Below are 16,479 nucleotides of genomic sequence, written 5' to 3'. Positions count from 1 at the left end.
TTGTTTGTGTGTGTGTGTGTGTGTGTGTGTGTGTGTGTGTGTGGCGCATCAAACACTGTATCACATGTGAGCCAAACCTCTTAACTTGTTGAGCTATCTCTGCCTTTTTAATTTCATTTCGTAGAATTTGCTCTGAGCAATTATATCCATCTACTACTGAGAATGAATTGTTTCAACAGAAGGACTCATTATGAAGAAAATATTGCTGTGTATATAATGTGGTGTATAAATATGTTTCCCAGAAGCCATGTAAGTATTACCAGGAGTAACATCATTCTGAATGATAAGAAATGATGATTATACCTGATGGAATAATGTGCCTCCACATTTGATGGTAAAATGTGCATAAGCTTAAAAATCTCTGAAGCACATCCCCACGTATTTAATCACATCCCTTGGGAATGTGGTGTATTTTCCAACATTTTCAAAGTAGTCCATCAATAGTTTGAAACTTTTATTAATTTGCATGAAAAATCTGTATTTAAAAAAGTCAAACATTACTTAAACCCCCCAAAATATGAAAATACAGGATTGCCTTGGTAATTTCTTAGCCTTAACGATTTGTGTGCACTTTCGGTTCTACTGACAGACGGCAATGCATAATGTTAATAATTGTCTAGGCTAAGAATCATTTGAATTCAACATTTGTAGAAAATAAACCTCAAGTCTTTAAAAGGATCAAAAATGTGTCCAGAATTTCTTTGTAGGTTCTGACCATAGACTGTAAAACCTCCATTTAATTTCAGCTGTGGTCTACATATTAAAAACATCATCCATGTGGTTTGATAAAGTTGTTCGGCCCAACACTAGACAAAATGTTCTTTTGCTAAACACTAGACTAAATATTTGAAAAAAGAACCCCACTATGAAAATCAAATGTACATCAAAATGCAAAAAATGACATTTTAAGTAACACATTAACTCCCACACAACAGTAATTCATTTTACAAGAGATTTAAAATACAAAGTGCATGCATGTTGTATGGTTCCGAAGCACCAACTGAGAAGCTGCAATGCATTCATTCTTTTTTTCAATAAAGTGCCTTTTGACGCAGGGAACAGGTAACTTTGTCGATATTTTTATTTATTTATTATTCCCCAAAGGTGAATAAGGTGAATGAGGTGAATGAGGTGAATAATTGTTTTAGTATACACTACACGTGAACACAAATAAACAAGATAACACTTTTTGCTGGGATTCATTTGTTTTTATAAGCGGTTCATTAGTGTTTAGTAGCGTGACGACACGAACGTCACGCAATATCCCAGAGTTTGAGATCTCAATCATGGGATATTGCCCAGTATTCCGAGATAGCGATATCTGCTATTACTTTATGTGTCCACCTGAGTAAACCACAGTAGCATCAGCTACCCGTGGGGCCCCACCCACGGCCATGTCCTCCACCTTAGCAGACCCTACATGATCACACAGACCACCGTGAGCCGCCGGCCGCCCCCGCCCCCGGCGTCGACGCGCTCCTGCCCCAATCCGCCCAGCGACACGCGGGACCCGACGCCGTGGTACCCCAGGGCCTCCGCGGACCTCCTCTTCTGGATGCGGTGGTGCAGCACCCTGTAGGTCCCCGTGATGGCGCCCCGCAGCTCCGGGCTGCGGTCACGGAGGAGGTGGAGCTCCGTGACGCCCAGCGCCGCCAGAGCCGCCTTGGCGTCCGTCTCGTCGGCGTTCAGCACGTGGGAGGCGTCGGCCAGGTGTCCCGGCGTGAGGCCCGGCGGCAGGAAGGCCCGCGGGTACTCCACCCCCCGCAGCCAATCACAGGCCATGATCTGCTCCACGGTCGGCCGGTCGGCCGGCACCCGCCTCAGGATGTCGGTGAGGAGTCTTTGGCAGGGCCGGGGCACGTGGGCCGGCACGGCGAAGCCCCCGAGCAGGATGGAGCTGCGCAGCGTGTGCAGGTTGGTGCCGGCGAACGGCAGGGCGCCGCTCACCATGAAGTAGAGCAGCACGCCCAGGGCCCAGACGTCGGCGCTCTGGCCCACGTAGGCCTTCTGTCCGAAGAGCTCTGGGGCGGCGTAGGGAGGGGAGCCGCAGGGGGTGGCCAGGGCGTCGCCGCGGCCGCAGGCGGTGCTGAAGCCGAAATCGCCCACCTTGACGCAGCGGCTGGCCGTGAAGAAGACGTTCTCGGCCTTTAGGTCCCGGTGGACGATGTCACTGTCGTGCTGTGGCAGGAAGAGGGATGGGGAAAAAAGGTAGAAGCTTACATTTTTATGACTTGAACGCTTTTATTGTCTATTGTTTTGTCTGCTGATGTCTGTAGTGACCTGTAAAATGAGGTTATGTTTTACACAAGTTTCTGTGTAGTTCAAAGGTATCCGGTTATATCTGATCTTTACCTCAGATAAGTATTCCGGAGCATATGTTTAACTGCCTGTCGGGATGTTGTTTATGCAGGATGTAATAGATCAGAGATCATCACACAAACATACCTCAGGCCTGGTGTGTAAAAAAAACCAATATACCTGCTATTAATGGCTTTTTATGTGGATTTACACATATTTATTGGTAAAGCATATCATGGTTCTTGTATATAATATGTATATATTACTTAAATATAAATATATATTATAAAATGGATCCCTAGAATAATACAAAGTGTGTCTGCAGCTGGTCTGCATAGATTTAACAAGTCGATTCATTTGATTGAATTAAAGCTGGCATTGACTTTTGAGCTTCACAGACAGTTGTGCTATATGTGCTGAAAATAAGAAGAAGCTCATGCGGTTGCAGGGATTTACCATGTGTTTGACTGCAGACAGCACCTGGGCGAAAGTGAGCTTGCTCTCAAGGTCTGACAGGCGCCCACTGGTGCAGATGTGGGAGAAAAGCTCTCCTCCGTCTGCATACTCCATCACCAGGTAGAGTCTCTTGAAGGTCTCCACCACCTCATACAAGCGCACAACGTTCGGATGGGCCAGCTTCTGCATGCAAGAGATCTCCGAGTGGAACAATTCCTGGCTCTGCTTCTCAAAACGTGCCTTGTCCAGGATTTTCACCGCCACCCTCTCTGTCCATTAGAATCCATGGAAGGGAGGGAAAATAGAGGTTGGCACTCAAAACTGGGCCCTTCACCTCAGGGTATTTAAATGAATTAGCACTTTGTCTTGTTTTTTCACACTGGCAACTACGCATGTGTCTAGTTTTAATGTGATGTCTTTGTGTCCAGTCAAACTTGTTGTCTCCCTTGTTCAGTGTGGTATTGCACTGTCCTGTGTGAGCCAATATCACCAAAATTAATTCCAGACGACTTGCGTCGTTTCGCAATAATAATGACTTGACTTGACTAGAATGAATGAAACAGCTTTGCATTTATTTACGAATGTGTTGTTTCTTGCTTTGTCTGTCCTTCTATCTATCCAGTGTACCCCTACCTAGCTATGAATACATTTGCATTATATGTGTACACAATGCGGACACTTCAAATCAAGGATTTTCTCATCGACAGTACGCTGCCTAAGTGCTCTTCAGCAAGGCGTCTTTGCTGAGATTACCTGCACAAACATAACCAGGGTCAGGTGAGCTCTCACCATTGGTCAGGTCGTGTATCCCGAGTCGGACCTGGGAGAAGTTTCCAGACCCGATCTCCCCTCGTAGCTCATAAAGAGACACCCTGCGCCCGAAGGTCACCTCGTCCATCACCCTCTCGCAGTGCTTCAGGTCATAGACGGCCTTCTCAAACACGCTTCTTCGCTTCACCTCTCCCTGGACCTCCGAGACATCCGCCTCGGACCGGTTCTCTTTGTTCCCTTCTCTCTGCGCCACCTTTTTTCCGTGTTTTTCCGCTTTTGGGAAGGCAGGCGGGAAGGCTTCGACGTGTCGGGAGATGGCCTTGTGCTGGGCTCCTTTCCCTGGGGAGTGGAGGACGAGAGGGGAGGTGGACAGGGCAGGAACATCGGGGTATTAATGGAAATATATGGGCATTTCTTTCAGAATTAACATAACCCCAAATACTAAGCATGGGGCAGTGTGGCGTCTGTGGTGACATGTCTGGGAAAGCATGTTACTTTGTGTTCATAAATTGCCTGATGAATTTCAGGTGCTGTTCAATGTTGTGTTTCTTAAATGAGTGGCAATGACAGAATGTCATGTTCAGCTTGTTCATAATGCACTAATCAGGATTCGAACCCTCAACCTAAGAATCACCAGTAGACGGCATAATCCTGTTGAGCCACTGACATTCCTAAACTGCATGAAGCCTCATTCACATGCTGAAAATGTCGACTGATCTGAAAATTTGCAGTGTTAATGGTAACTACCTAATGATAGCCGCATGGTAGTTATACAATAACAAAATGGTCACATAGGCAAAATGGGTTGAGATTGTGGACGTTTGGCTTTTCTATGAAATTGTCGGAAAAAAGTAAACATTTTTAGAGCAGAAGACCAGGGTGAAAAAAATCCATCTGATTCTAGAGATTAATATTCTGAAAGAATTTTGAGTCCAAGTCAATCTGGTGAGGAGAAATAAACCTAATTCATGATTTTTTACAATAGCGCCAACTTTGGGTGCAGTACCACAAATGTGGGTTTAAAGGTAGTTGGTGTTATTGGTAACCATACCTGAAAATTGGACCCCTATGGAGTATAGTATGGACCCCTAACTATGCTGCTATCACTGTTCAGTGTAGTTTTGAGTGCAATAGATTCGATGCAATAATTTTGTTTGTATATTAGTATCCTCAAAAATAATAGGAGAAAAAACGTCTGTACTTACATAACAATTTCCCTTTTGTTTTCTTCTTATTCTTCTCGGCGTAGACGATACTTCCGTTCAAATACATTCTCAATTCTGTCGGTATTTGTCGTCATGGACAACTTGGAAAAGGCAAGGTTTTCTTTGAGTATTGACTCCTGCTTAATTAAAGGAATGACAAACTCCAGACCTCGGATGGCCCCGTCGGTCCACTGGCCACTGTTCCGTGAGGAGCGTTGTAGTGGCACAGAGGCGACAGCCTCTCCTGCAGGGTACCTGGTCGTATGACCTGCTCTTCCTCTGTGGCTCCTGTCCGTTATGGCTGACATAATCCGAACCTGACGTTCCTCAGCATCCAAACTCTGTAATCCCTGAATATGCGCCTGTAATCCCTGGGCGCTGGAGTCCATAACAGGGGCAGATGAGATTAGTCCTGAATTACAATGTAACGGGCTGCATGTGATATAATAGGTCTGGCTGGCAGGGGGGGGGGGGGGTCAAACTTGTGACCTCTCCGTGGAAGGTCACAAGTGATTTAAAAGGGGGTGGAGTGGCTCATTGCCTTGTGTGCGCCGATGCATTGCTTTATTGCTCTATATTGCACTACTTCAATGGTTCAATGTCATTCAAACTAAAATGTCGGGAAAGAAAAACGAACCATGCACCTTCTAAGTTGTGTTTTTATTCAAATTTGGGTTATTTATATTTTGTGTCTGCATGTTTTTCCTATTCATACACGGGTCCACAGCCCTGCTTTACATACAGCGCCAGGTTCAGGTGTCTACTTATGTTATGGCGAGGCTGCATTAGGTCTGGAGGAAAGCCTGTGACCAAGCCTCTAGCCAAAAGGTAAGACCTGAGCGCCCAAAGGGCCACACTCAATCCTCAGTAGACACTACATGTGCCGTCTATCTGTCTGTCACACTTCAGCACTACCCAATCCTCTGCCCTAAACAGGGCTAATATTATGGATTGGATGGCAGAGGGTTAAAGGTGGATACACTCTGAACTCATGTTGCAGGTGATGTGTCACGTAACGGTATACCTCATAGGACATTGCTTGCATTGTTACATCATGGGCAGGAAATATACTTTTCATTAAAAAGGTGAGCTTAAACATGTTATGGTTCGGTAATGTTGTGACATGTCCATCGTAACAGCCTACAAAGAGTTAGAAGCCTAATAGCCTCAAATTCTGAATCTAGGCCGGAAAAATTATCTTCAATGTTTGGATTTCAGACATTGTGTTTATCAACGGATGATTTGGAGTAGATAATGAGATTATCTCTTTATGTTGAATAAGCGTATCATGTCATGATGACAACGTATCTATCCAATGATTCTAAATGATTTCAGGGAGCAGCCATTGAAACTCCTGTTAGGGTATCGCCTTAGTCAAAGTGTCTGGCGGCTGACGACTATCCTAACGATGATCCGGTGATGGGGGGACCGCCGTGAGGGGATGACATTAGCACATCAAAGCATTGCAGGCCTCTGCTAGAGAGGTTGCTCCAGAAGGTATCAGGATGCAATGGCTAGAGGCAACCACAACGTCTGCCATTTACTCAAATTCAGTTGCATTTTAAAGTTTTATGTGACTTTTTTATTGATATTGGGTTGATCAAAAACACTGCATGTTTCAACGATTGTTTTCCTGGGTGAAATTAGTTCAGGGGCCAGAAAAACCCCAAGTAGTTGATTTTAGGATTCCTTTCTATTTTTCTATACCACGCGTGGTATCTTCTTTATAATTTCCTCTTTACCAAAGAGGCGACGAGGTAAATGAACAAATATAAGAAAGGATAATATTATCTGAAAACTAACATAGATGTTAGTTTGTACACGACATGTACTTATCTCTTGACTATAGTCGCTCCCGCCTTGAAACCTTTGGGATTCCAAGGGCCGGCCATTTGGCCCCCACGTTGAATAAACACAAAGGTGCCTGGGTCCCTCCAAAAGGGAGCTTCACAGCCCCCATGCTGAGCCTTGTTTGTGTGTTTAGGCCAGGGTTTTGAGGTGCTAAACACCTACCCCCCCCGGAGATAAAAGATGATTAATGCCTTTGAATGAGTCCCGCTTAAAGGCTCAGGCCTACTTAAGCCCTTCATTAAGGTCCAAGCGAGAGGGAATGTCCACACACTAGAGACAGGGCATCTCACCAGAGCCCAGGGGGAACAAGAGGTGAAAGCTCACGACGTAGGGAGCTCTGGCCTTTGAAGTGGACCCCCGTCTGCTAGGAACTCCCTGAGGCACTGGGAATGGAAATTTGATTACTCGCACTTTTTCCTTCTTCAGCTTCTTCAGAAAGGAGTTCCCACACCATTGGAGGGAGACGTTGTTCACTTCGAGTGTCATTCCAGACGGCAGCAGCGGCAGTGAGGTCCTGTATAAATATCAGAGGCTTCGATAAGCTCAGGGGACAATCTGGAACTGGCTGCTGAGCAGGAGCATACGGACTACAGCTATGGATACACATGGGTCCAGTCTGCTCTATCTCACCGTCCTCTACCTCACCCGTGAGTACTGTTTGTTGTGTGTTTTAGGTTGACAGCTATTTGCTAATTGGTGTTCATTATTTGGCCAAGATACGTTGTAATCATTTTTATATGAATTTATGTGTGAGATGAAGGGGAGGGGGATGTTGTGAGAAGAGGCGTGGGGGAGGGTGAAAGTGTATACCGGAGGGAGAAAAGTATTTTAAGTAAAATAATCTCAACAAAAATAGATGTATTCTGGATAAATTGAACAAAGTATTTTATTCAAATGTCGTTGCTGTTTGTTTGCTTATTTGGGGATTTTCTTCCACATTGTGACACATATTATTATTACATATTTAAATTATTAATAGTATTTTAATAATATACTTCTACAAATAGTTGTGAATTAATAAATGTACCTTTGTTGTTTTTCTGGCCCTTAATTAAAACTCTCCTTCTGCTTGCACTGAGCGAATATATAGTTAAAACTAATGTTTTTCTGATCTGAGCAGCTGTATGTATGCATTGTATTAACCTGTTAGGTGTGGTTCTCTTCAGTGGCAGAGGTGTGGAGCAAGCATGGGGAGCAGAGAAACCTGTTTGCCCTGAGAGCATGCTGCAGAAGACAGAGCCACTTTGTTTACATTGGTCAAGGTAAAAGGATTGAAAACCAGTTTTACACAAAGATTAACATAACCATTGTTTTGTCTGAAGTAAAACCTCAATTGGGTTCTCTGTATGAGGATAATGGTCTACTCTCATTTTCACATTTTACAGGATAGTTAAAATACAGGAAAATAGTTTTCATCTTCTTTTATTATTTATCAATGAATGGGAAATATTTTCATACCAATAATGTATATTTGTGTGTTGTTGGCAGACATCTCTGGGAGTCCGGTCAGTATGGACGTGGGCATGTGCCGTTCCCACTGTGGGAGCGCGTACAGGACATCAAACGATCGCACGCAGCAGGATTACCTCAAGTATTCCTCAATGCTGGAATTTCTCCGAAGCAAAAAGGTGAGTGGACCCTGCAATTTTAATACAGCCACAAGGGCGCACTGTTACCTCATTATTGTTCGCGAAGGCATAAAAACGAAATATATTACTTTGTCGACATTTTAGGAAATTACTATTCTATTTCACTTTTAGTCTTATATTTTCTTTTCAGTCTTTCCACGAAAATATGGCATATTGATATAGCTTTTTGCCAATTATAAATACAGAACTACTCATTATCGAAACCCAAAAGCTTAGCACTTTTATTTGGTATGATAGTCCAACAACCAAGGAACACTTTTCAACATGTCTTAACAATATGATTTCTTACTAATAGATGGGGCCGCGAACGACGTACACGGAGAGCGCGGAGCCCCCCGAGCACACACCGTCTTGCGGGGAGAGCCACGTGTGCGAGCCCACGGGGATGAGAGTGGACCGGGTGCTTCTGTTTGAAGGGCCACGGGAGGTCGAGGTGATCCAGGAATGCCATTGTGAAACAAGAATCACCCAGTGTCTCCGGACCCCTGCATTGAGGACCTATTTCTTTGAGACGCCTTACGAGAATGTTGTCGACGTCGGAGGATGCACCAAGTCCAAGGGCTCCCCAGGTGTGTATGGCCTTTAAGGTCATAGCTAGGCCTACCTGCATTATCCAACATGCTTCAATATACTTACAATTATTCCCGTATGTGACAACTGAAGCACGAGTCACAGAAAATATAGTAGGCCACTAACCATTACAAGAAATCTTATTTAAAATGGCGACCGGTTTCTGTTTACATTGCGCTGCTTTGTAATTGGCCCGCAGTCTTGAGGGGAACATACATCAATATTAGGCTAAATCTACTGTATGTTCCGGTCATTTTAACAGAAGCTTGATTTTGTTTATGTATTGTCACACAGACATTGACACTGTCAATGTTGTGTCTATAATGTTGTCCTACCAAAATCGAATGGCCTCATAATTAATGTTATTCCTAAACTAGTGCTTTTCCTCCTGTGAAAGGGGTCCCTTGGGAAACCTCCCCTCATTGAACATCCCTAAACACTAAAAAAATAAAACCCTCAAGTCAAATAAAGCTACATAAATTGTAAACTTGACTGTATACATTTATTCCTGTGTCCTTCTCAGATGGATTCTCCTGTGTCCCCACCAAGTTTGCCTCAGCCATAGTGGAGACCCCCAACAAACTGAACCTCGTCCAGACGGTGGTGGCCTGTGAGCTGAAGGAGAGTTGTTACCGAGTCCCATCTATCGAGTACTACTACGAAATAGTGGACCAAACAGACGGAATCAAAGAGGAGAAACTAAAGGTTGGTTCAAGCAAAAACGTGGATGTTTTCAAAGGTCTTCATACTATTTGAAATGTTCACAAAGCCTAGAGTTCTTAATGTCCCCTCTCTACGAAGATTAAAAGTCTGCTTCTGATTCGGGCCAGTATAATCCACATGTGTCCTTTGATAGGCTAGTGTACAGGAAGCTGCAAAAGAAAACCCCTCAGACAGGGTAATTGCATTTCTTTAGGCACATCAGGACGTCTAGAGGAGAGTACTCAATCCCCAATAGGACTAGTGGCTGGCACCGCACACACTCATGTGTTAAGTGCTATAGGATATCACACGTGCATGGCTCCATTGGGCCTACTATACCAATACACATTACACGATAGAGCCGTCTGGATAGCAATAACATTTTGAAAAAGGCGATTGTTTAAAAGTCTTTCGCTTTCTGGCTAAAAAACACACAAAAAACACACACATAACAACTAAAAGTTGTGTTTTAATTAGTTTTTCACTGATCAGAAAGAAGCCATTCAACACAGATGTAACTGCAGGTCTATACTAGGATTGTGATTCAAACTATTTGGTGAGGTTCATTGAAATGTACCACTCAATCCTTTTCTCCACATCATAGTCATCAGTCATAATCAGAGAGCATGGCCTTCGGTAAAACCAGATTTCACGTTGTGGTTTATAAATAAACCCGGAGCAGAAACAGAACAAGTAATTGGGCCAGCCCTGCGTCAGAGCCGTCTGCCAGCCTTCACACCAAGGGTGTGAAGAAAGAGCAAACACAAATGGTGTCACAGGTGTCAAATCAAAGCAGTTGCCATGTTAAACAGCACATGGCCCGCCCCCTACCCCCTATCCCCCACCCCCCTGCCACTATACCCCCCCCCCCCCACACACACACACACACACACACACACACACACACACACACACACACACACTCCCCCCCACCACGCCGGTCAATGTTTGTGGGCTAGCTGTGAGCTGATGGCCCCCTCTGTGTTTTGCTAATTCTTTCCACAGGAAATAGACGTGGGCAGATGTATGGGAGGCTGCACTGCAGGAAACCGATGCCTTCTCAGGTAAGCATGAACACAGCTGGCCCAGAGTCAACACCCCCCCCCCAGCCACACACATACCCCCAGATCCCACCTTCCCTTCTCCTAACAACTGTGTGTGAGCAGGGTGTTAAATTGATCCTCCTTAACCCCAAACACCAAATGTGTATCATCATTTTTCTACCAGTGTAGATATTATTTCAAGTCGGTTCATTCACTCCCCTGCAACCAATGCTTGCAAAGCAAACCAGTATTGAAAAATGGGTGTTGTCATACTTCAGAAAAGTAAGAAAAATAGGAAATATTTACATTTTATTCATATTCTTATGCAAATCAACATCTCATTGTTAATGTAGTACGCTAGCAAAAGATTGGGCAGTTCATGTATACCCAATGGTTTACTTGGATATGCATGCTTTGGCTTTCAGGCTTGGGTAAACCAGCCAAACAAAACAATCGAGAGTAGATACTATTATAGGAAATCCTTCTATATCTCATTGATAGCCAGTGTTGGGGAGTAACGGAATACATGTACCGGCGTTACGTATTCAGAATATAAATTGTAGCTTACTGTATTCCATTACAGTTACAATTGAAATAGTTGGTATTTAGAATACAGTTACATTGTTGAAATCAATGGATTACATGAGGATACTTCTGTTTCAGCAGTTTATTCGTGCTTTCACACCAACAGCATTTAGTGCGCACTAAACGAGTTTGGTCCCCTTGGTTCGGTACGTTTGCGTTGGTGTGTATGCAACCACCTCACTTCGATGTGAACCAAATCAGCCGACCGAGACCTCCCTGAACAGCTGGTCTCGGTTAGCTTCCAAACTAACCCTGGTACGGTTCGCTTGAGATGTGAAAGCGAACGCACCTCGGTCCGACAAAGCATATGCCTCTTTGGATGTAACAGGCACCCGCTCAGCCGTGCGCATTATGGGAATTATTGTTTGATTAGCGGTAACTCCAAGACTAGCAGCAAATTGTCGGACCGTCTGGGAATTTGGACAGACACCCACATAAAACGTATGCTGGAAAACAAACATAAAAATGCAGATGATTGAAAGATCCTCTCTCTCTCTCTCTCTCTCTCTCTCTCTCTCTCTCTCTCTCTCTCTCTCTCTCTCTCTCTCTCTCTCTCTCTCTCTCTCTCTCTCTCTCTCTCTCTCTCTCTCTCTCTCTCTCTCTCTCTCTCTCTCTCTCTCTCTCTCTCTCTCTCTCTCTCTCTCTCTCTCTCTCGATTTTATAGGCAACACCTATGCACTTAGCTCAGTGAAAAAAATGTTAGATGCAATAGCAAATATCTTTCGCATGACCATACTCTTGTAGTCTTTGTTCCACTACAGCAATTATCTAAAATAGTTCACTTTCAGGGAGACTTATGCCTAACGCATTCAGCCAGTTTGAACAGAGGAACACACCAGAATAGGCCTGTTTAGTAAGCAGGATTTGATGCCGCATTCCTACACACACAAAAGTAACCTTCCCAACACTGTTGATAGCCTATTGTTTTATGGCATATATTATGGTATATTATGGTATAGAGTAAATAGATAGACCCAGGCATTGTGAATCACGTCGCAGTCTATCAGAAAGACACAGGCCTGATTGCTTACTATCTCAAAATGAATATTCAACAGCAAACTAGAACCGGGGCCATTTCAAAATCGATAAAAAAATTGAAAAATAAACATTTATTTTAAAAATGATTGATTTACAAAAGGCCTGCGCCTTAGCTCCAGCCGGTCTGTCTGGTCACCCTGACGTATAGCTAATGTGTGTTGGTGGGCTGTGGGAGGACTAGCGTAATAAAATGACCACATTTCCTTACAAACATCTCCGTTGTTCCACATCATGGCAGTCCATATAGTGTTGCAGTTAATAAAGTCAAACTCAGACTCTTATTTACTAATATAACAAATCTGTTGGCAAAATGTATCTTTCAAAAAAGCTTAATGATATATATGTGAAAATATGTGTTTAAATTAATGGAAATTTATACTTTGTTTTTTAATTGTACTTCAAGTGTATTAAATCATCGTTTTCTGATTGCAGGAGCCCCTCTGATCCAGAAATATGTCGCCTTTGGGCTGAAAGACCACAAACCTCTTGTGCTCCACAAAGCCATGAGAGCCACACTTTCCTGAACCAGCATGGACAGACCCGCACCGTTCTTTCCATTACCTCGTGCCAATGCCAGAACTAAATATAGCGCCCTCCAGTGGAGCGCACCTGAACGGTTCCCCGCTAGGACGTTCGGGACGTGTATTTCTAATGCGGTTTTAGTATTTTTGATACAATTTTGATATTTCACGTAAGCCTTTCGTCTCTTCTCAAATAGTATTGTATTATATGTAATATATGTAAACTATATATTTTGTAAATAAAACCTATCCTAAAGCTATGGATAAAGAGTTAGTATTTATTTCATTAAGCAGAACCTTCTGGTGCGACTTGGATTTAGTAGGAATGATTCTAAAAGCTTTCTAAAAGAGCAAGCGGCGTAAATACTTTGAATGAAACAATAGAAAGGCTCTAGGAATAACATTTAGGCCTGACACCTACCACTCTTGTTATCCATCATAAAGGCTACAGCAATATAAGACCAAAGCACCAGGGCTTGGTAGAGGATCTATTTTCTGTTATAACCAAAGCATCCAATTGTTAGTTGTCTTAAAACACGTGTCGGAGAGCAAAGAGTTTTGTTTTTTTTGTATAAACGTGTGAAACAACAAGTTGTGTTATCCGTAGACTACGTGAGAAGTTTAAGACTTGAATACAGGGTGTTAGGTGGACAAAAAACACTTTGATGTCCCTGATAACAATTATATTGAGGGCAAGTGAGTTCAGATTTTAAACTGCACATCGTGCGTAAAGATCAAGGATGACACATGGCACTTAAAACATTAAAAGGACTGTTTCTCGCATCACACAACTATCTAGACTTTGATCGTTAATTGGGTTTCAATAACATTGATCAAATGTAGCCCAACACGTTGATTTGAAGCTTTCATTTTCTAAATATCAATGCGTAAAACGAGCATCTGGAAATGTTAAAAGGTTTCAAGGCTATTGCCTTGCCAGTCGGTGTTGAATCTCTATAAATTCATTGAATGAGTGATTATCCACATATAACTGGATAATAAGTTATGCAAATCCGACGATGTGTAGCCAACGACACCCTTCTATTTAAGGAAGGAATGGGAGTCCCGCAAGACACTGTCCCAATTATCCTAAATTAATGGATTCCTTCAGCAGCGGTTAACCTCCCATGGCGAGCAGCAAACACTCCTCCGCAGCCCAAATCTGATTTCGTCCGTTTTGTCTTTGCATTTTCCACATCCTAAACCAAATAAATATTCTTTGCAGAATGATACACCTGGCATTCCATATATCAAAATGTCCCAAGGGTCGGTTGGAATTAGTTGATTTGAAGTTTAATGCCAGACGTCTGCTGAATAAATCTGCAGTCGGGTTCACACCTTGTTAACCACGCCATTAGTATCCCTTTATATTCGCTGATTGGTGATTTACATTTGCGACCAAATAGCATCTTTACTACTGTTTACCGAGGCCAGGGGGACACTATAAACGGGGCCTGAGTATTTGATATATAAAGTCGACCTTCCAGGGACCAGCACTCACTCCAATTCCCAGTTCCTGGCTGGTTCGGATGCAGCTGCAAACCATGTCCGAGATGCTCCTCTTCGTTCTCAGCGTCGCCTCTCTATTGTGCAGGTCTGCCGGGAGGCCCTCCGTCAACTATTTGGAGAACCACTTCGAGACGGAAGAGGTTCGCTCCGAAGCCATCAAGAGGCTTTTGGAAGTTTTTGGAATGGAGGACCCCCCTCATGCTCGGGGCCACAAACAAGCGCCCCAATATATGCTCGATTTGTACAATACAGTGGCAGATGTGGACGGCGTTACCAAGGACCCTTATCTTTTGGAAGGAAATACCGTGCGCAGTTTCTTTGACAAATGTAAGTTCCACGGACAATGCAAATGATCCATCCGTTGTTCATGCTGTATATCCTCGTTCAATTGCCGTATGACGTGCACTGGGAAATAGAGCTACACACTGGTGGATGTGTTTCTCATGTGGTTTCTTTGTTGTGTTTTTTTCGGATAGTGCGCAGTGAACAAGAATACAGGTTCAATCTGTCCAACGTGGCCAGAACCGAGAAGGTCCTGACTGCTGAGCTGCATCTTTTCAAGTTGCGCCCTCAGTCAACCGTTACATTCAACAGACATCATTTCTGCCAGGTAAACATTTCATGGATCAGAAGCGGAGGCAAATAACCAACAACAATACTGATCCAATCGCCAGGCGAGGAGAGCTATTTATTTCAACCCAATCAATCTTTTTATTCTCTTCCCGTTCAGGTCAGCGTCTATCAGGTGCTTGATATCACGAAAAAGAACATCACGCAGGACAGAAAGCTGCTGTCCTCTCGACTCATCCCCATCCACTCCAGCGGCTGGGAAGTGTTCACCATCACCCAAGCTGTAAGTGTGCACTGCCCTAAACGTACTTACTTACTGATTCAAAATATTTCGTAAAAAATAAACAAATAACATTCTATAACAAAACAAACAGGACTTCCTGTATTTAGATGTACAGTTGATAAATGTGTTAGTTATTAATTTTTTCTATTAATTTTTGCTTAAAGGTGCGCTCCTGGATGGTGGACGAGGGCAACAACCAGGGTCTCCAGGTAGTAGTGAAGACCCTGGGCGGCAGCCAGGTAGACATGAAGCTGGTGCGCTTCGCCTCCGGACGCAACCACCACCAGAGCAAGCAGCCCATGCTGGTGGTGTTCACCGACGACGGCCGGCGCTCCGCCGCGCTCGAGGGAAAAGGTAGGCCACGTGCTAAGCTCGCCAGACCACTTCATTTCATTTGAGTGACGGACTTCTACAGGTGTAGAAATATATTGTGCACAAGTTAGCTTCGATGGCCGGCGAATCAGGAGGTTGCATTATAATAATCAAAGCGAAACATGACTAACCTCGACCCCTTGATGAGGGTGGTCTCCTCCTAGTCTACGTCCGCTGTTTGCCCTCAGACGGTTCCCTTTGACGTCTTATGATGTCCGCTCAGTCTTTGTGTATACTATTTGATTCTTACGGATTCTTCCCCTCCCCCCCAGATCCCATGGACACGCCCCAGCTGCCCCACATACCCATGGCGGCGGGCCCCCCGGCCTCCCGCAGCGCCCGGTCCCTGGACTACGGCGACGAGGACCCCGGCAGCGCGGCGGCGGCGAAGGCGGCGGCCTGCCAGCGCCTGCCCCTCTACGTGGACTTCGAGGAGATCGGCTGGTCGAGCTGGATCGTGTCGCCGCGCGGCTACAACGCCTACCACTGCAAGGGCTCCTGCCCCTTCCCGCTGGGGCAGAACATGAGGCCCAGCAACCACGCCACGGTGCAGTCCATCATCAACGCCCTGAAGCTCACGCGGGGCATCGAGACGCCGTGCTGCGTGCCCGACAAGCTTTTCTCCATCAACCTGCTGTACTTTGACGACGAGGAGAACGTGGTGCTCAAGCAGTACGACGACATGGTGGCAGGGAGCTGTGGCTGCCACTGACCTCCCTCTCGCTCTCTACGAGTCACGAGCCGCTGACCTCTCTCTCCCTCTCGCTCTCTACGAGTCACTAGCCGCTGAACTCTCTCTCCCTCGCGCTCTCTCTCTGTGAGTCTCTAGCCACTGACCTCTCTCTCTCGTTCCCTCTGAGTTACTAGCCGCTGACCTCTCAGTTTCTCTTTGAGTCACTAGCCATTGACTTCTCTCTCGGTCTCTCTGCAAGTCACTAGCCGCGGCCCTCTCTCTCTCTATGAGTCAATAGCCAGTGAGCTCTCACTCTCTCGCTCTCTACTTCAATGAGTCACTAGACACTGACCTCTCTTTCTCGCAATCTCTTTGTCTCTCTC

The 16,479-nt window shown here is 44.7% G+C and overlaps 3 protein-coding genes and 1 long non-coding RNA gene across 4 annotated transcripts; 3 read left to right on the top strand and 1 right to left on the bottom strand.

The window, feature by feature from the left end:
• Positions 1-386: 386 nt before the first annotated feature.
• On the bottom strand, positions 387-5,309 carry LOC132462822 (serine/threonine-protein kinase NIM1-like). Its single transcript, XM_060058583.1, has 4 exons — positions 4,731-5,309; positions 3,544-3,864; positions 2,755-3,023; positions 387-2,178 (listed from the first exon to the last, which is right to left on the bottom strand). The coding sequence occupies exons 1-4, from the start codon at positions 4,795-4,797 to the stop codon at positions 1,417-1,419; spliced, it is 1,419 nt and encodes a 472-aa protein (XP_059914566.1). The 5' UTR covers positions 4,798-5,309; the 3' UTR covers positions 387-1,416.
• Positions 5,310-6,888: 1,579 nt separating this feature from the next.
• On the top strand, positions 6,889-12,975 carry pnhd (pinhead). Its single transcript, XM_060058584.1, has 7 exons — positions 6,889-7,228; positions 7,748-7,843; positions 8,070-8,209; positions 8,526-8,799; positions 9,324-9,505; positions 10,508-10,566; positions 12,601-12,975. The coding sequence occupies exons 1-7, from the start codon at positions 7,177-7,179 to the stop codon at positions 12,749-12,751; spliced, it is 954 nt and encodes a 317-aa protein (XP_059914567.1). The 5' UTR covers positions 6,889-7,176; the 3' UTR covers positions 12,752-12,975.
• On the top strand, positions 10,889-11,614 carry LOC132462826 (uncharacterized). Its single transcript, XR_009526911.1, has 2 exons — positions 10,889-11,292; positions 11,355-11,614. It is a non-coding gene; the product is annotated as an uncharacterized LOC132462826 (long non-coding RNA).
• A 1,039-nt stretch (positions 12,976-14,014) lies between the features above and the next one.
• admp (anti-dorsalizing morphogenic protein) lies at positions 14,015-16,288 on the top strand. Its single transcript, XM_060058585.1, has 5 exons — positions 14,015-14,525; positions 14,675-14,808; positions 14,929-15,051; positions 15,216-15,405; positions 15,696-16,288. The coding sequence occupies exons 1-5, from the start codon at positions 14,219-14,221 to the stop codon at positions 16,133-16,135; spliced, it is 1,194 nt and encodes a 397-aa protein (XP_059914568.1). The 5' UTR covers positions 14,015-14,218; the 3' UTR covers positions 16,136-16,288.
• Positions 16,289-16,479: the final 191 nt, after the last annotated feature.

This window comes from Gadus macrocephalus, chromosome 8 (assembly GCF_031168955.1).
Source record: "Gadus macrocephalus chromosome 8, ASM3116895v1".
In the NCBI taxonomy this organism is placed as follows: Eukaryota; Metazoa; Chordata; class Actinopteri; order Gadiformes; family Gadidae; genus Gadus; species Gadus macrocephalus.
The sequence above is the reverse complement of the archived record's forward strand: the minus strand, read 5'-3'. Positions and strand labels throughout refer to the sequence as shown.